Below are 16,732 nucleotides of genomic sequence, written 5' to 3'. Positions count from 1 at the left end.
GATAGCCTACGGTAAATTTAACTATGAAGAACAAAAAAGTATATTTAGGTTTTTACCTGTGCTATTATTTTTAAAAATGACCTAAGGATTTAAAAGGAAATAGCCAAAATCTGCAGCAATAAGACACAAAAACATGGATGAAAGAGAAAGATGTACATTCTGAAAAAGTAAGATAAATTTTTTACTGACATGATTGAGACATTGTTGCAAGACTTCTGAAATTCTTATTGGAGATATTAAAGAGCTTCCATTCTTAAAAATTGGTGGTCTTATTAAAAATTCAGATTCCTGGGCACCATTACTCAGAGATACTAACTTAGGCAGTCTAGAGAGGGTCTAGGAATCTGCATTGTTAAAAAAAATACACTGGGTGATTCCGATGTAAAGCAGTTCCTGGAAACACACTGGGGGTACTGCCTCAAATATGCATCCATTCTAGATTCCTTGTATCTTCTTCAAGACCAGTGGGTGGCTAGTATCATAGGTTAATAACCTACATGAAGCTCATCCCTAGAGAGAGTACTGAACCCTGTGTTTGTCCTTTAATAGTTCTTTTCGTAGCAAAACTATGGACTATCTTTGGTCATTACCCAATATGGGGCTCATTCTGGGATGCAGTGGCCACAATATGGAACCACATTATGGAGGGAAGCAAAAATGGAGGATCAAAGTCAGAAGATCTGTTTTCAGGCCCTAAAAGCTCTCCATTTGTTGACTGTGTAAACTCAGGTGATTATTACCTCCATTTTCTCTTTTGTAAATTAGGGCATTATGATTGACAGAGGGAGAGTAGTATGGTATAGGGGATATAGACAAGTTTAGTTTGGCCCACAAAACATTTCACAAAAGCGTTCAATTACTTGATAAAATTTGAAAGGCAGGATTTTCACATAAAACTTTCATCACCAGCTTCTTTTGAAAAAGGCTGACTTGAACTGGAAGACCTAGCAACAACCCAGTATGTTAGTGATTGGACATGAGTATCAGCTCCTCCTTTATACAGGACATGCCATCTCCATTGGACCACAGACCTGCTCAACCTACTGCTCTTGTTTATAGTAACTGTCTGGCTCTTGTGGGCATTTGAGTGTATGAATTATGGTCATATTGAATGAGCTTAAGCTTTGAAGTTGGGCAGATCTGTGTTCGAATCTCAGCTCTGCAGTTTATTAACTATGGGGTGACCTTGAGTAACCTACTCTTGCTTTCCTCTTCAATGACTCTCACTTTCCTCTTTAATAAAATGGAGATATCTGCTACCTAATAAATGTTAGTTCCATTATTTATTACTGTGGTTTGAGGTTAAAGTAAAAGAATTACATAATAAACTGCAAAATGGCTATACACACATACATATACATAGGTAAGTATATTATTTCAATCTCAGTACTCAATCTCAGGTATCAATACTGAAAGGGAGGAGCCAGTCATTCCAGGAGGAATGCTAAAGGATAGTATATTTTGTACCTGAAATGAATTCTTTTGAGGAATACACACTGCCAGTAATATTCTTGTTTCTTTCAAAGATGGTGATAAACTGCCAAGACAAAGTACATAGTTAACGTTCTATTGCACTCTACACACTAGAGATACCTAGAAATCCCCCAAAGATGTAGTACAACCATTGTAGCACCTTACATAAATAGTATCTGTGCTCTGTAGTCTCAGAATTATTCTCTGAGTCTTGGGCTCATAATTTTTGCCAATTGTGGCACCTAGGATTGACCCTTGTCATAGATGTGGGCCTTAGCCACCATTAAATGATGATCAGGCATCTTAAGTCAATAAAAATGCCAGCTCTGTCTGCCCCCTCCCTCTTTTGGGTGAATTGAAATAAGTAACAAATTATAAATTCTTTTCTGATGCTAGAGATAATGGTAAGTGGGGAAGGAAAATGGATGTTCATTATGTAATTCCAATTTCCTGTTATGGAAATCTTAGGCATTTTGGGGTCTGGAGCAATAAAGTGGCTATGTGGACCTAGTCAGGTAGGGAACATGGCTCAGATGATAGTTTTACTCTATAGGCCTATATCACCTCTGAATGCAGAAGCAGCAATCTTCTCAGAAATGTATAAAGTAGACTGGGTTAGGTTGCTGGGCTTCACTGTATATATTTTATAATACTAGTTATTAAATAAGGAAATCAATAAAGAGAAATGAAAGAAGGCCTAAATACATGAAACATAAAATGTGTTATGTATAGATTATGTAAAGACCACCAGATATTATAAGAGTTTTATCATAGTTCCTCCAAGAGGACTTGAGGCAGCTTATTTATTTATGTATTTCTGGAGAGCTGAGGAATAAAATGGAGCTGAGACTATCTAAATCACTGATTCTCAGTATGGACTGCACAATAGTTATATGTAGAATTTTTTTGAAAAAATATGAATCCCTGGGTCCCACACCTCCAATTGAATTTAAATTTCTGAGGGTGGGGCATATATTGATATCTTAAAAAAAAATGCCATGTGTGTGAGACTGACTTGACAATCCCTAATCTAAAAGCAGAGGGCAGATGCTACCAAGTGTCTGAGATGAGTAAGTATATGTAAGTTCTGCTGGAAACATCTATCTCTGCATAAAGTTTAAGAGTATTTGCCATTTCTTCATGGAACACTATTATAATCACTGCTTTAAGATTTTGTCTGAAAATTCCAAAATCTTAGCTGCATTGGACTTACATCTCTTGTCCTTTCCTTTAAAAGTTTTGTAGACATTGTCTTATTTCTTTACATGTTAAGTAATTTTGAATTCTATCTTGGGCATTTTAAATAATTTATGAGATTCCAAGAACTGTTAGAATCCTCTTGAGATGGTTGAGATTTTTGTTTGTTTTTTTGCTTAACTAGGTAATTAGCCAAATTAGATTCAGACCACACATCCTACCCTGCCTTTTATGGCTGTGTTTCCAATGTAAATTCAATTTCCAAAGTCTTGGCAGTACTTTTTTGTATCCCTCTGTATGCACCACTATTAAAGCTATAGTTCAAGTTCTCAAAGCCTTTTGTTTATACAAGTTCAGGTCGCTTCCATACCTGCACAGCTCAGGAGAGACTTTTCAGACAGATTTGTAGGGGATCCTTTTTTGATGATCCTCTGTGACTTTTTTTTTTTTTTCAGTATCTTTAACACTCAGAAGTCCCCTTTTCTGGTTCTATGGCTAAATGCTGTGGCTACCCTCCCTGTGTGCTGTCTCACACATCCCATAACTGCATCCATGTCTAGGGTGAAATGACAAAAGAAAGCAGAGAAAAAAGTAGCAGATTTCCTTCTAATATTCTTCAGGTTTCTGGAGACCTTTTCCTAATTCTTCTGGTCAGAGAGAAGGATTTTCTCTGAGTTTTAAGTGCCTCAGCAGCCTCTGCTGCCATTGCTATGTAGCTTCATGTCTGAAACTTGCCTTGAGGCAGAACCAAGAGAGGCAGGAAAAGTGGGATAAAAGTGACTTTCTTCTACTTCCCAGTCCACAAGAACTTCTTCCTAATTCTGGTAAGAGAGCAATGGTTTCTCCTAAAGATTTATTCTGCCTATTCTATGTAATTCCAGGATTTGAACTGCTCTGGGTCTAAACTTGGAGATATGGGGGGGAGGCAGCAGGAAACTGATAATGGTATTTGTAATCCTTTGAGTTTTTAATTCCCTCCTCAAATTCCTGCTATTATTTATTCAGCATCCTCAGTAGTTTTCCAGCATTTTTAGTTGTAAAAAGAGAGAGCCGAGGTGGAATGTGCTTACTACACCTTACTTTGAACTGGATTGGATATACCAGTTCCAACCATGTTTCACCATGGAAAAAGCTATAAGTGAGGGGAAGGGCAAAGAGCCAAAAGGGTCCAGATTAGCCAGGATTCAGCCTGGCACAAGGAATAGTCTAATCAGGTTGTCAGTCTAGAGATTCTCTGTCTCCCTGTTGTTTCCATATGATTTTACTTGGAAAATATGGTCTAAGTGAAGCCTGAGGTTGTCAAATAGATGTTTATATTTATTAATGAGGATTAGGTTGAATGAGGAACTAGCCCAGCATCTTCAGGGTTTGGTATGAGTAAGAACTGTAAGGTTTGGTTCTGAAAACTACTCTGATAATGAGAAGGGATTGGAAAATCCATCAGGATTATGTGTGCATGGTGTTTGGGAAACTCAATTAGAAATGGTATTCAATTGAGCCAAGAAACAAAGTGATAAAAACAGAAGAGGATCTGTAGCTTCAGCCCTCATTGGAAACTCTAAAAAGGATTAAGGAAGAGGAAATTTCCTGAGTTTATGATGGAGAGTAGCAGGGCCTTTTGGAAAGCTGCCTTTAAACAGTCAGTCCTTTGGAATACAGAAAAATAGATGGAATCTGCACTAATTTCCTACAAGCCAGTTTCCTCTGTTTTTGAAGCTTCTGTTCCCTTCCTGCTTCCTCCAAGTTCCTCACTTGGGTCTACCTGCTCTAGACAAGGCCAAGTGACTCCCTGTAGCGTTTTCTTCAGAGAACAGTGGCTCATTCTGTGCACTTAAGCAAGGAATAATTTAATTGTAAAGTGAGAATTTTGATTAGGGGATTTCTCCAGTACCATGGACAGGTCTCAGCCAGAGGGGGCAATCTGAGCAGGAACAAATTGTGGATAGGGGTGTGTTTCCTGAAGTCCCTCAAATAGTACAACCCAAGTCCTGATTTGACCTTGAAAACTGGGCTATATTAAACTAGACCCCATGTATACCAATTGCAGTTTATTGAAAAATATTTACCTTAACACTGTTTGAATTCTCTGGTATTTGCTCCTGAGAATTTCCTGTTGGGGAGGGCAAAAAAAGGAAAAATAGTATTTTTTTTGGAGGCATGAATAGTACTGAGACAAACCTGGTCTTATTACTTTTCACCAGAATGTTCTAGAATTTAGGCAAGTAGAAGAAACTATTATTACTTTCAGTGTATTGACAATGGGAATAAAACTGAAATAGGTAATATCCCTAGAATTCTGGGGCATGTCTTATATCTTCCTTTAGGAATTATGGAAGATAAAATATGATTTGGTAGGAGAGGCAGCCTCTGTAGCTTAACAGCCACATGTTTATGCACAATACTCAATCTCTATAAGCCTATTTGTTTACATGTAAATGAGAGATTACTTTATAGATGATTCCTAGGGGCCTTCCAGCTCTAACACTCTTTGATTCTACATAGCTAATTAAAAGCAGATAATTGGAACAAACAGGAAAGTGCTGGTTTTATGAAATAATTTGAGTGAGAACCAGGAGAATTTTGAGGCAATACCAAGAGGAAATGTGGAGGAATTGCTACAGAACCAAAAGTTGCCTAAGTTCCAGGGGAGGTTAGTATGCCTGTAAAACAAATTTAGCCTAAGGAGTTAGAAATGATGAGAAAATTTTTACAAAGATCCACCACTAGGGGGGCTGAAACTCTGAATTTGAGTCAGCTTCACTTCTTCGAGCTGTGTGAACATTGGCAAACTGAATCCAATTTACTTGACTCTGTTTCCTCATTATGTAGAATGTGAATGAGACTATCTTCCCTGCCTGTCTCACAAAAGGATGCAATGAGATATCTTATATAAAAATATTGTGCATTTTATAGAAATGTAATCATCAAGGGCCAAAACAGGTGGTTATTCTCTGCATTATCCTTTAGATCAATGTAGGTTTTGGGGGAAAAAAAAGTTGTAGTAGAACTTCAATTAACTCAAATATGAGAGGGATTGATTATTGCACTTATCTGACAATATTGGTAAAATTTTATTGTTGGTTGATAATCTTTTTAAAGTGCCTGAGTCTATATTGCACATAATTGAACTAAATGACTTTTGCTTTTAAGTGACTGAGGGTATTGGGTTTATTCCAGGGCTATCATGCCAAATGCAGGTTAAGTTTCTAGGCTAAATGGCTGTCAACTTCTGAGGACATACTAGGAATTTGTTTTGATGAAAAGACAAAGAAAAATTTCTGATATTTGAGGGTCTCAGGTATTCAGATTTGTTATTTTATTGTATATTTATATGAAACAAAGAATATAATTTTCCAGTCCTAACCTCTCCATTAAACTTCAGTCTTAAATATCCTATTTCTTATGTGATACCTCAACTAGAGGTATTAGAGGTATTAGAATATCTAATGGGTACCTCAATCTCAACATAACCAAAACAGAATTCTTGTGCTTCTCATTAGTTATTCCCATTGTCCCTCTTATTTTACTAAATGCTCTTCCTCCTCCTACTATATGCCTATTTTAGGTTCTTGGGAATACAGCTGTGATCTTCATGGAGCTTACATTCTAAAAGGAGATAGTGAAAAAACAATTAATGGTCTGTCAGATAGTATTAAGTGCCAGTGAGAAAAATAAGCAAAGAAGTGGAATAGTTAGTGCCATGGTGGGAATGAGGCTACAATTTCAGACTATGGTCAAAGAATACCTCACTGAGAAGGTGAAATTTGAACAAAGACCTGAAGGTGAGGGATGAGCAATGCAGATGTAGGGGGAAGAGCTCTACACAAGGATCAGCAAGAGCAAAGGCCCTGAATGCCTGGAATGTTTAAGGAATAGCAAGGTCCATGAGGCTGGTGCAGGGAGCCAGAAAGAGAAACAGGGGAGGACGTTAGAAATGTATTGGGGGAGAGGTGATGTCCAGATGATGTAGGGTTTAGCAAGCTATCATAGTTTCTTTGGCTTTTGTCCCAGATGAGATGGGGAATACTTATCAATATCTGGAATTATCTTGTTTATGTCCTTAACTGTTGATGTCCACCCCAGGTTACAGTGTAAATTCTATGAGATTAAGGACTTTGTTAGTTTTGTTCACACATGGGATTCTAGAACACAAAGGAAATGCTCAGTAAATATTTGAATGAATGAATAAATAATGACTGAATTGGGTAGGTGAAATACTACTGAAGGATGTAAGACTTAAGCATGATCATTGCAAAAAATTGGAAAAGAAAAAAAAAAAACAACACTGCATTTATGGTCAGGAGACTTAAGATCCAGAATTGGCTCTGCCTCAGCTTCCGAGTAACCTTGGCAGAACTGCTTTGTCATCCTTAGCTTGAGTTTCCTCATGTAAACATGAGGGGGTTTGTATTAAATGGTTTTTGTCTCACTAGCAGCCTACGATTCCATACTACAGGTATGATCTGTGATTATTGTAGCATCTTCTGATTATGGTGTGTTTATAGAATTCTGGCATATTAATGCTATTCTAGGAGTCATCTTAATGAAAATAATTTCACTTCCAAGTTGAGACAATATGTTTTTAAAGTAATTCCTTGAGTGGGTTTTGTGTTTGAAATAGCCAAGTGTGGACCTGTGGTTTGAGTTTTAAAGCCACTTTACAGTAAACATGACACTCTACCTCTTGTATGTATGATAACTGTTAGAACCACATTGATCCTCTGAGGTTTCAAAAACTAGAGAACCAAAAAGTTCTCACAAATGTTCTAAGGAGTAGGTACTAATAGAGATTTTTAAAAATAGTGAAGTCCATACTAGTCAGATATTAATGTGAGCAAATAAATTTAACTCTAAAAGCTCCACCCCACACACTTTTTTGTACATTTTTTTGTACAAAAAGTGTGTACATTTTGGTAGAATTAAGCACAAAGGAAGGGTAAGAAATCATTAAATCCTAGTATAATGGGTTCTGGCTCAGATAAAAGCTATTGTGTGTGCATCCTTATTTTATGAATATTTTTCACAGGAGCATGGTAAATATGAATTCATAATGTGACACCATATTCTTGATCAAAATCATTAATAAAATCTTGATAGCCATTCAGCAAAGGCAAATTAGTTGGCTCATCTTAACACCTGAGTGATGTAGTACTAGATTATTTTCCAAAAAATAGGTAAATTCACAGGAAAAAAAAGGTATCAACCTTAGGTTTGATAACTAAAAAATTCATCAAGGCGGTAAACAAAGCAGTAAAAAAACAAAAAGCAATAGCTGAAAAGTTCATTAAAGCAGTAAAGCAGTCTCCTTTTGAATTTAAGAAAAATAATAAATCCAACCTTCTAATAATTTGTCACTTGTATCTGGGGTAAAATCTTCAGTCTCACTAAAACAAAAGAAAGAGAACATTTCATTTTCTGTGTATTTATTAAATGAAGAAATTACTGGTTAAGCAGAATAACAATCTGTCAGTTATTCTTCATATGGAAGTAAACCTGTAATAATTTATAACTGAGTTCCCAAATCAAATGAAAATAATTTCTAAATTGACATTTTTTCACTTTTAAAATTTTGGTTAAATATACATAACATGAAATTTGCCACCTTAACCATTTTTAAGTGTACAGTTCTGTGCTTGAGTACATTCTCATTGTTGTGCAACCATCACCACTATCTATTCTCCAGAACTTTTTCATCTTCCCCAGCTGACACTTTGTACCTATTAAATATTAACACCACATTGCCCTCTCTTTCTGTTCCCAGGGACCATTTTACTTTCTGCTTCTATGATTTGACTACCTGAGGTATCTCATATAAGTGGAATCATGTAATATTAGTCCTTTTGCGACTGACATTTCATTTAGCATAATGTCTTCAAGGTTCATACGTGTAGCATGTGTCAGAATTTCCTTTTTAAGGCTTAATAATATTCTATTGAATGTATATACCACATTTTCCTTAACCATTCATCTATCAGTGACTCTTGAGTTGCTTCCAGGATTTGGCTGTTGTTAATAAAGCTGCTTATGAATATGAGTGTATGAATATCTGAGTGACTGTTTTCAATACTTTTGGATATATATCCAGAAGTGTAATTGCTGGATCCTAAGGTAACTATTTTTTGGTAAACTGTCATACTATTTCCCACGGCAACTGCACCATTTTATTTATTATTATTTTATTTTTATTTTTATTATGTTATGTTAGTCACCATACAGTACATCACTGATTTTTGATGTAGTGTTCCATGATTCATTGTTTGCGTATAACACCCATTGCTCCATGCAATACCTGCCCTCTTTAATACCCATCACCAGGCTAACCCATCCCCCCATCCCCCTCCCCTCTAAAACCCTCAGTTTGTTTCTTGGAGTCCATAGTCTCTCAGGTTCATCTCCCACTCCGATTCTCCGCCCCTTCATTTTTCCCTTCCTTCTCCTAATGTCCTCCATGCTATTCCTTATGTTCCACAAATAAGTGAAGCCATATGATAATTGACTTTCTCTGCTTGACTTAGCTCACTTAGCATAATCTCCTCCAGTCCCATCCATGTTGATGTAAAAGTTGGGTGTTCATTGTTTCTGATGGCTGAGTAATATTCCATTGTATATATGGACCACATCTTCTTTATCCATTCGTCTGTTGAAGGGCATCTCAGTTCTTTCCACAGTTTGGCTATTGTGGACATTGCTGCTATGAACTTTGGGGTGCATATGGTCCTTCTTTTCACTATATCTGTGTGTTTGGGGTAAATACCCAGGAATGCAATTGCTGGGTCATAGGGTAACTCTATTTTTAATTTTTTTGAGGAACCTCTACACTGTTTTCCAAGGTGGCTGTACCAACTTGCATTCCCACCAACAGTGTAAGAGGGTTCCCCTTACTCCACAAGCTCTCCAACATTTGTTGTTTCTTGCCTTGTCAATTTTTGCCATTCTAACTGGAGTAAGGTGGTATCTCAATGTGGTTTTGATTTGAATTTCCCTGATGGCTAAGGATGATGAACATTTTTTATCTGTCTGTTAGCCATTTGTATGTCTTCTTTAGAAAAGTGTCTGTTCATGTCTTCTGCCCATTTTTTGACTTGTTTGTTTTTTGGGTGTTGAGATTGAGAAGTTCTTTATAGATCTTGGATACCAGCCCTTTGTCTGTAGTGTCTTTTGCAAATATCTTCTCCCATTCTGTGGGTTGCCTCTTTGTTCTATTGACTGTTTCCTTTGCTGTGCAGAACCTTCTTATCTTGACGAAGCCCCAAAAGTTCATTTTTATTTTGTTTCCCTTGCCTTTGGAGACATGTCTTGAAAAAGTTGCTGTGGCCGATGTTGAAGAGGTTACTGCCTAGGTTCTCCTCTAGGATTTGGATGGTTTCCTGTCTCACATTGAGGTCCTTCATCCATTTTGAGTTTATCTTTGTGTATGGTATAAGAGAATGGTCGAGTTTCATTCTTCTGTATATAGTTGTCCAATTTCCCCAGCACCATTTATTGAAGAGACTGTCTTTTTCCATTCGATATTTTTTCCTGCTTTGTCAAAGATTAGTTGACCATAGAGTTGAGGGTCCATATCTGGCCTCTCTATTCTGTTCCATTGGTCTATGTGTCTGTTTTTGTGCCAGTACCATGCTGTCTTGGTGATCACAGCTTTGTAATATAGTTGCTTGAAATCAGGCAACGTGATGCTCCCAGCTTTGTTTTTCTTTTTCAACATTTCCTTGGCAATACAGGGTCTTTTCTGATTCCATACAGATTTTAGGATTGTTTTTTCCAGCTCTTGAAAAATGCCAGTGGTATTTTGATCGGGATGGCATTGAAGGTATAGATTGCTCTGGGCAGCATAGACATTTTAACAATGTTTATTCTTCTGATCCATGAGCATGGAAGTTTTTCCATCTTTTTGTGTCTTCTTCAATTTCTTTCATGAGTGTTCTGTAGTTCCTAGAGTATAGATCCTTTACCTCTTTGGTTAGGTTTATTCTGAGGTATCTTATGGTTTTTGGTGCTATTGTAAATGGAATCGTTTCTCTAATTTCTCTTTCTACCGTGGCATTGTTAGTGTATAAGAAAGCAACTGATTTCTGTGCACTGTTTTTGTATCCTGCCACATTAGTGAATTGCTGTATGAGTTCTAGTAATTTGGGGGTGGAGTCTTTTGGGTTTTCCACATAAAGTGTCATGTCATCTGCAAAGAGAGAGAGTTTGACTTCTTTGCCAATTTGAATACATTTTATTTCTTTTTGTTATCTGATTGCTGTTGCTAGGACTTCTAGTACTATGTTGAACAATAGTGGCGAGAGTGCACATCCTTGTTGTGTTCCTGATCTTAAGGGAAAGGCTCTCAGCTTTTCCCCATTGAGAATGATATTCACTGTGGGTTTTTTTATAGATGGATTTATGAAATTGAGGACTGTTCCCTCTATCCCTATACTCTGGAGAGTTTTAATCAGGAAAGGATGCTGTATTTTGTCAAATGCTTTTTCTGCATCGAGAGATTCATATGATTCTTCTCTCTCCTCTTAATGTGTTCTATCACATTGATTGATTTGCGGATGTTGAACAACTGCACCATTTTAAATACCCAACAACAATGTACAAGGATTGCAATTTCTTCACTTTCTTGCCAACACTTATTTTCTGTTTTTGTTTGGTTTTGTTTTCTGTTTTGACAACAGCTATCCTAATGGGTGTGAAATAACATCTTAATGTGGTTTTGATTTGCATTTCCCTAATGATTAGTGATGTGTTCAGTATCTTTTCGTGTACTTATTGCCCATTTCTATATCTTCTTTGAATAAATATCTATTCAAGTCCTTTGCTCAATTTTAAATCAGGTTGTTTGATTTTTTTTATGTTATTAAGTTATAAGAGTTCTTTATATAGTCTGGGTAGTAACCCCATATAATTTGCTAGTACTTTCTCCCATTCTTTTCACTCTGTCCTTTGAAGCCAAAAGATTTTAATTTTGCTGAAGTCCAGTTATGTAATTTTTGTTGTTGTTGCTTGTGCTTTTAGTGTCATATCCAAGAAATTATTGCCAAATCCAATGTCATGAAGCTTTCCCTCATGTGTATTTTTTCTTTTTTTAGAGAGAGAACATGTGTGTGGGCAGGGGGCAGGGCAGGGGCAGAGAGGGAGAGAGAGAATAGAATCCCATGCAGACTTCCCACTGAGCTCTGAGCTCAGTCTCACAACCTTGAGATTGTGCCCTGAACTGAAATCAAGAGTCAGACACTTAACTGACTGAGCCATCCAGGCACTCCTTCCCCCATGTTTTCTTATAAGAGGTCTATAGTTTTACTTGGATCTTTGATCCATCTTGAGTTAATTTTTATATATGTTGTAAGATAAGGGTCTAACTTCATTTTTTGTGTGTGTGGTTATTAGTTTTCCCAGCACCATTTTTGAGAATGTTCTTTTCCCATTAAATGGCCGTGGCATGCTTATCAAAAATCATTTGGCCATATATGAGAGATTTATTTATAGGCCTTTTATTTTATTTCATTGCCTTATATATCTGTCTTTATGTCAGTACTATACTGTTTTCATTACTATGTCTTTGCAGTAAGTTTTAAAATTAGTAAGTCTAACTTTATTCTTCCTTGTCAACATTGTTTTGGTTATTAGGAGTCCCTTGAGAGACCATATAAATTTTTGAATGAATTTTTTCTATTTCTGCAAAAAATGCCATCAAATGTAATTCTTATAAAACTACTAATCTGTAGAATACTTTGTGTAATTACTGACATCTTAACAATAGTAAATCTTCCAATCCATGAATTTTTTAATTATTATTTTTTAAATTTGAGTATTGTATGCTACTGATGAATCACTGAACTCTACCTCTGAAACTAATAATACACTATATGTTAATTAATTGAACTTAAATTAAAAAAAAAAGAAACCCTCCCAAAAAATATTTGAGTATAGTTGACATACAATGTTATACTAGTTTCAGGTGTACAACCTAGTAATTTTACAAGTTTATACGTTATGCTATGTTTACCACAAGTGTAGCTACCATCTGGCCCCATACAATGCTATTACAATATCATTGAGTATATTTCTTATGCTGTGCCTTTTATTTCCATGACAGTCATTCCATAACTGAAAGTGTATATCTCCCACTCATCTTACTCCCTCTCCTTTGGCAAGCATCAGTTTGTTCTCTGTATTGTACTTACAGGTCTGATTCTGCTTTTTGTTTATTCATTTTTTTTTTTTTTAGATTCCACTTATGAGTAAAATCATATGGTATTTTTTCTTTCTCAGTCTGACTTACTTCACTTAACATAATTTTTTATTAATTTTTGTCTCCTTCAATTTCCTTCAGGAATATTTTGTAGTTTTTAGTTTTCCTTTTTGGATTCTTCATTGTCAGTGTATAGAAATGCAATTGATTTTTCTGTGTTGATTTTCTATCCAATAACTTCGATGAATTCATTTATTCTAAAATTTTTGTTTCTTTTTTGTATGGAATCTTTAGGGTCTTCTACATATAACATAATGTTATCTGTGAATAGAGGTCATTGTACTTCTTATCTTACAATTTAGTTGCCTTTTATTTTTTGTTTAACTGCTCTGATTAGGACTTCCAGTATGTTGAATAGAAGTGGTAAGAGTGGGCAACTATTTCTGATCTTACAGGAAAATCCTTCAGGCTTTCCCTCTGAGTACAGTATTAGTTGTAAGTTTCCCATGTATGGCTTTTTTTTTTTTTTTGAGGTAATTTCTATTTCTAGTTTGCTGAGTTTTATTATTTTGAAAAGGTGTTGAGTGTTGTTAAATGGTTTTTCTGCATTAATTTAGATGCATCTTGTTAATATGTTGTATTACACTTTTTATATGTTGAACCTTCCTTGTATTCCTGGGATAAATCCCACATGAGTCATGAAGTAAAATATTTTAATGTTCTGTTGAATTCTGTTTGCCAGTAATTTGCTGAAGATTTTTCCATCAACATTCATCAGGGATATTAATCCGTAGTTTGCTTGTACTGCCTTTTTCTAGCTTTGGTATCAAAGTAATGCTGGCCTCATGAGTTTGGAGATATTACCTCCTATCCAGTTTTTTTGAAAGAGTTTGAGGAGGGCTGATGTTAATTATCCCTTAAATGTTTGCTGGAATTCACCAGTGAAACCATCTGGTCCTGAGATTTTTTGGGTTAGGTTTTTGGTTACTGATTCAATCTCTTTACTAGTTATAAGTCTGCTCTGATTTTCTATTTTTTTCATGATTCAGTTTTGGTAGTCATGTATTTCTGGGAATTTATCCATTTCATCTGAGTCATCCAAAGTGTTGGCATATAATTGTCCATAGTACTTTATTCTAATCCTTTTTATTTCTGTAAAATCTGTTGTAATGTCCCTTTTTTTCATTTATAGTTTTAGTTTTTTGAGTCTTCTCTTTTTTCCATAGGGAATCTTACAATAATTTTGTCAATTTTGTTGGTCTTTTTGAAGAGCCAACTCTAGGTTTCATTGGTTTTATCTATTATTTTTCTATTTTGTATTTTGTTTATCTCTGCTTTATATTATTCCCTCCTTATACTAGTTTTGGGTTTAGTTTGTTTTTCTTCTCTTAGTTAATTAAGGTATGAAGTTGTTATAAGATCTTTATTAAGAATTTACAGCTAGGGTGCCTGGGTGGCTCAGTTGGTTAAGCGACTGCCTTCGGCTCAGGTCATGATCCTGGAGTCCCTGGATTGAGTCCTGCATCAGGCTCCCTGCTCAGCGGGGGGTCTGCTTCTCTCTCTGACCCTCCCCCCTCTCATGTGCTCTCTCTCTAATAAATAAATAAAATCTTAAAAAAAAAGAATTTACAGCTATAAATTTCCCTCTTAGTACTACTTTCACTGCATCCCATAAGTTTTAGTATATTTTCATTTTCATTTGTTTCAAATATTTTCTAATTTCTTCTGTGATTTGTTCCATTGGCTGTTTAAGAATATGTTGTTTAATTTTTACATATCTGTGAATTTTTTCAGTTTTTCTTCTGGAAAATATGTTGTATTACATACTCTAATTTCATTTCATTGTGATTGGAAAGGACGCTGTGTATGATTTTAATATTTTAGAATTTACAGACACTTGTTTGTGATCTACATATGGTTTATCCTGGAGAATTTTCCATGTACACTGAGAAAAATAATCTGCTGTTGTTGGGTGGAGTGTTCTCTATGGATTTGTTAGTTCCAATTGATCTATAGTGTTTAAGTCTTCCAGATATTCTGTCTGGTTGTTCTACTGAAAGTAGTTTATTGAAGACCCCTATTTCTATTGGAGAGCTAGAGCTGTTTCTCTCTTCAATCTCGTCAGTGTTTGCTTCATATATTTTGGAGCTTTCAAGTTTGTTTCATATGTGTTTTTAATTGTTATGTCTTCTTGGTGAATGAACCCTTTTGTCATTATAATAATGTTCTTTGTCTCTTGTTTTCCCTTAGAGTCTATTTGCTTGATATTAGTATAGCTAACCCTGCTCTTTTTTGGTTTCTGTTTGCATAGGATATCTTTTCCTATCCTTCCACTTTCAACCTATATGTGTCCTTACATCTAAAGTGAGTCTCTTAAAGACAATATATACAGATCTTTGACTTATGATGGGTTTACATCCTGATAAACCCATTATAAGTTGAAAATATCATAACAAAAATGCATTTAATACACCTAAATTACTGAACACCATAGATTAGTCTAGCCTACCTCAAATGTGTTCAAAACACATTAGTGTACAGTTGCAAAAAATCATCTAATACAAAGCTTATTCTATAATAGAGTGTAAATATTTCTTGTAACTTATTGAATATTTACTGAAAGTGAAAAGCTGAATGGTTATATGTGTACAGAATGGCTGTTCATGTATCGGTTGTTTACCCTTATGCTTGTGTGGATGACTGGAGCTGTGGCTCACTGCTCCTGCCCAGCATCACAAGAGAGTATTGTACAGTATATTGCTATCCCAGGAAAAGGTAAAAATTCAAAATTCAAAGTATGGTTCACTGAATGGGTATTACTTTTGCACTATCATAAAGTAAAATATCATAAGTTGCACCATTATAAGTTGGGGACTGTTTGTAGTTGGATCCTGTTTTATTAAATACCTTCTATTAATCTGCTTTTTAATTGGAGTGTTTAGTCCATTTATACTAAATTACTGATAAGGAAGCACTATTTTTGCCATTTTGTTAATTTTTTTCTGTATATCTGATAACGTTTTTATACCTCATTTCCTTCACTGCCGTTTTCCTTTGTGTTAGTTGATATTTGGCAGATACATAGTTGGTTGGTTCCCTTTGCATTTTATTTTATGAATATTCTATACATTTTTTTGTTGTTGTTAACACAGGAATTATATATAACATCCTAAAATGATGACATTCTGTCTTGAATTGACACCAACTTAACTTCAATTGCATACAAAACTACCCCTTTATAATCACCATTCCTTTCATGCTATTGATATCCCAAATTATTTCTTTATATATTTTATACCTGTCAGCATAGGTATATAATTGTTTTCTTATGCATTTATCTTTTAAAACCTGTAGAAAATAAAAAGTAGAGTTATTAACCAAAATTATAATACTGGGTTTTTATATATTTGTCCATGTATTTACCTTTATTTGAGAACTTTTTATTTTTATATGGCTTTGAGTCATTGTTTAGCATGTTTTACTTTCAACTTGAAGGACATCTAGGATTTCTTCTAGACCATGTCTGATGGAAATAAAAATCCTCAGTTGTTTTTTTTTTTAAACTTAGAATGTCTTTATTTCTCTTTCATTTATGAAGGGTATTTTTGCTAGTTATAGAGTTCTCATTTGATAGTTTTCTTTCTTTTAGCCCCTTAAAATATCATCCACTGCCTTCTGGCCTACAAGCTTTCTTCTGAAAATTTCCCTGAATGTTCTATGGGGATTTCTTGTGACCATGACTGTCATTTTTCTCTTGTTGCTTTCAAGATTCCCTTTTTATTTTTGTCTTTTGACACTTTGATTTGAATCTGTCTTGGTGTGGTCTCTGTGTATTTATGCTACTTGGAGCTCATTAAGCTTATTGTATTTGTATATTAA

The 16,732-nt window shown here is 35.2% G+C and overlaps 1 protein-coding gene and 1 long non-coding RNA gene across 3 annotated transcripts in view; one reads left to right on the top strand and one right to left on the bottom strand.

Moving 5' to 3' along the window:
- The window catches only part of FSIP2 (fibrous sheath interacting protein 2), a 106,678-nt gene that overhangs the window by 1,609 nt on the left and 88,337 nt on the right, over positions 1–16,732 (bottom strand). Inside the window, exons 21-23 of the mRNA XM_064586796.1 lie at positions 8,008–8,054; positions 4,737–4,780; positions 1,468–1,537 (exon numbers count right to left, since the gene is read on the bottom strand). Of these exons, the coding sequence (XP_064442866.1) occupies positions 1,468–1,537; positions 4,737–4,780; positions 8,008–8,054 (161 nt within the window). The remainder of the gene's footprint in view (positions 1–1,467; positions 1,538–4,736; positions 4,781–8,007; positions 8,055–16,732) is intronic.
- Positions 1–16,732, top strand: part of LOC123839042 (uncharacterized) — a 467,480-nt gene that overhangs the window by 444,636 nt on the left and 6,112 nt on the right. The gene's annotated exons all lie outside the window — the stretch shown is intronic.

The sequence above is a fragment of the Mirounga angustirostris genome, unplaced genomic scaffold (genome assembly GCF_029215605.1).
Source record: "Mirounga angustirostris isolate CCGP_5_RB_7025 unplaced genomic scaffold, mMirAng1.0.hap1 SCAF_3, whole genome shotgun sequence".
NCBI classification, from domain to species: domain Eukaryota; kingdom Metazoa; phylum Chordata; class Mammalia; order Carnivora; family Phocidae; genus Mirounga; species Mirounga angustirostris.
Note: the sequence above shows the minus strand (reverse complement) of the source record. Positions and strands in the feature narration are given on the sequence as shown.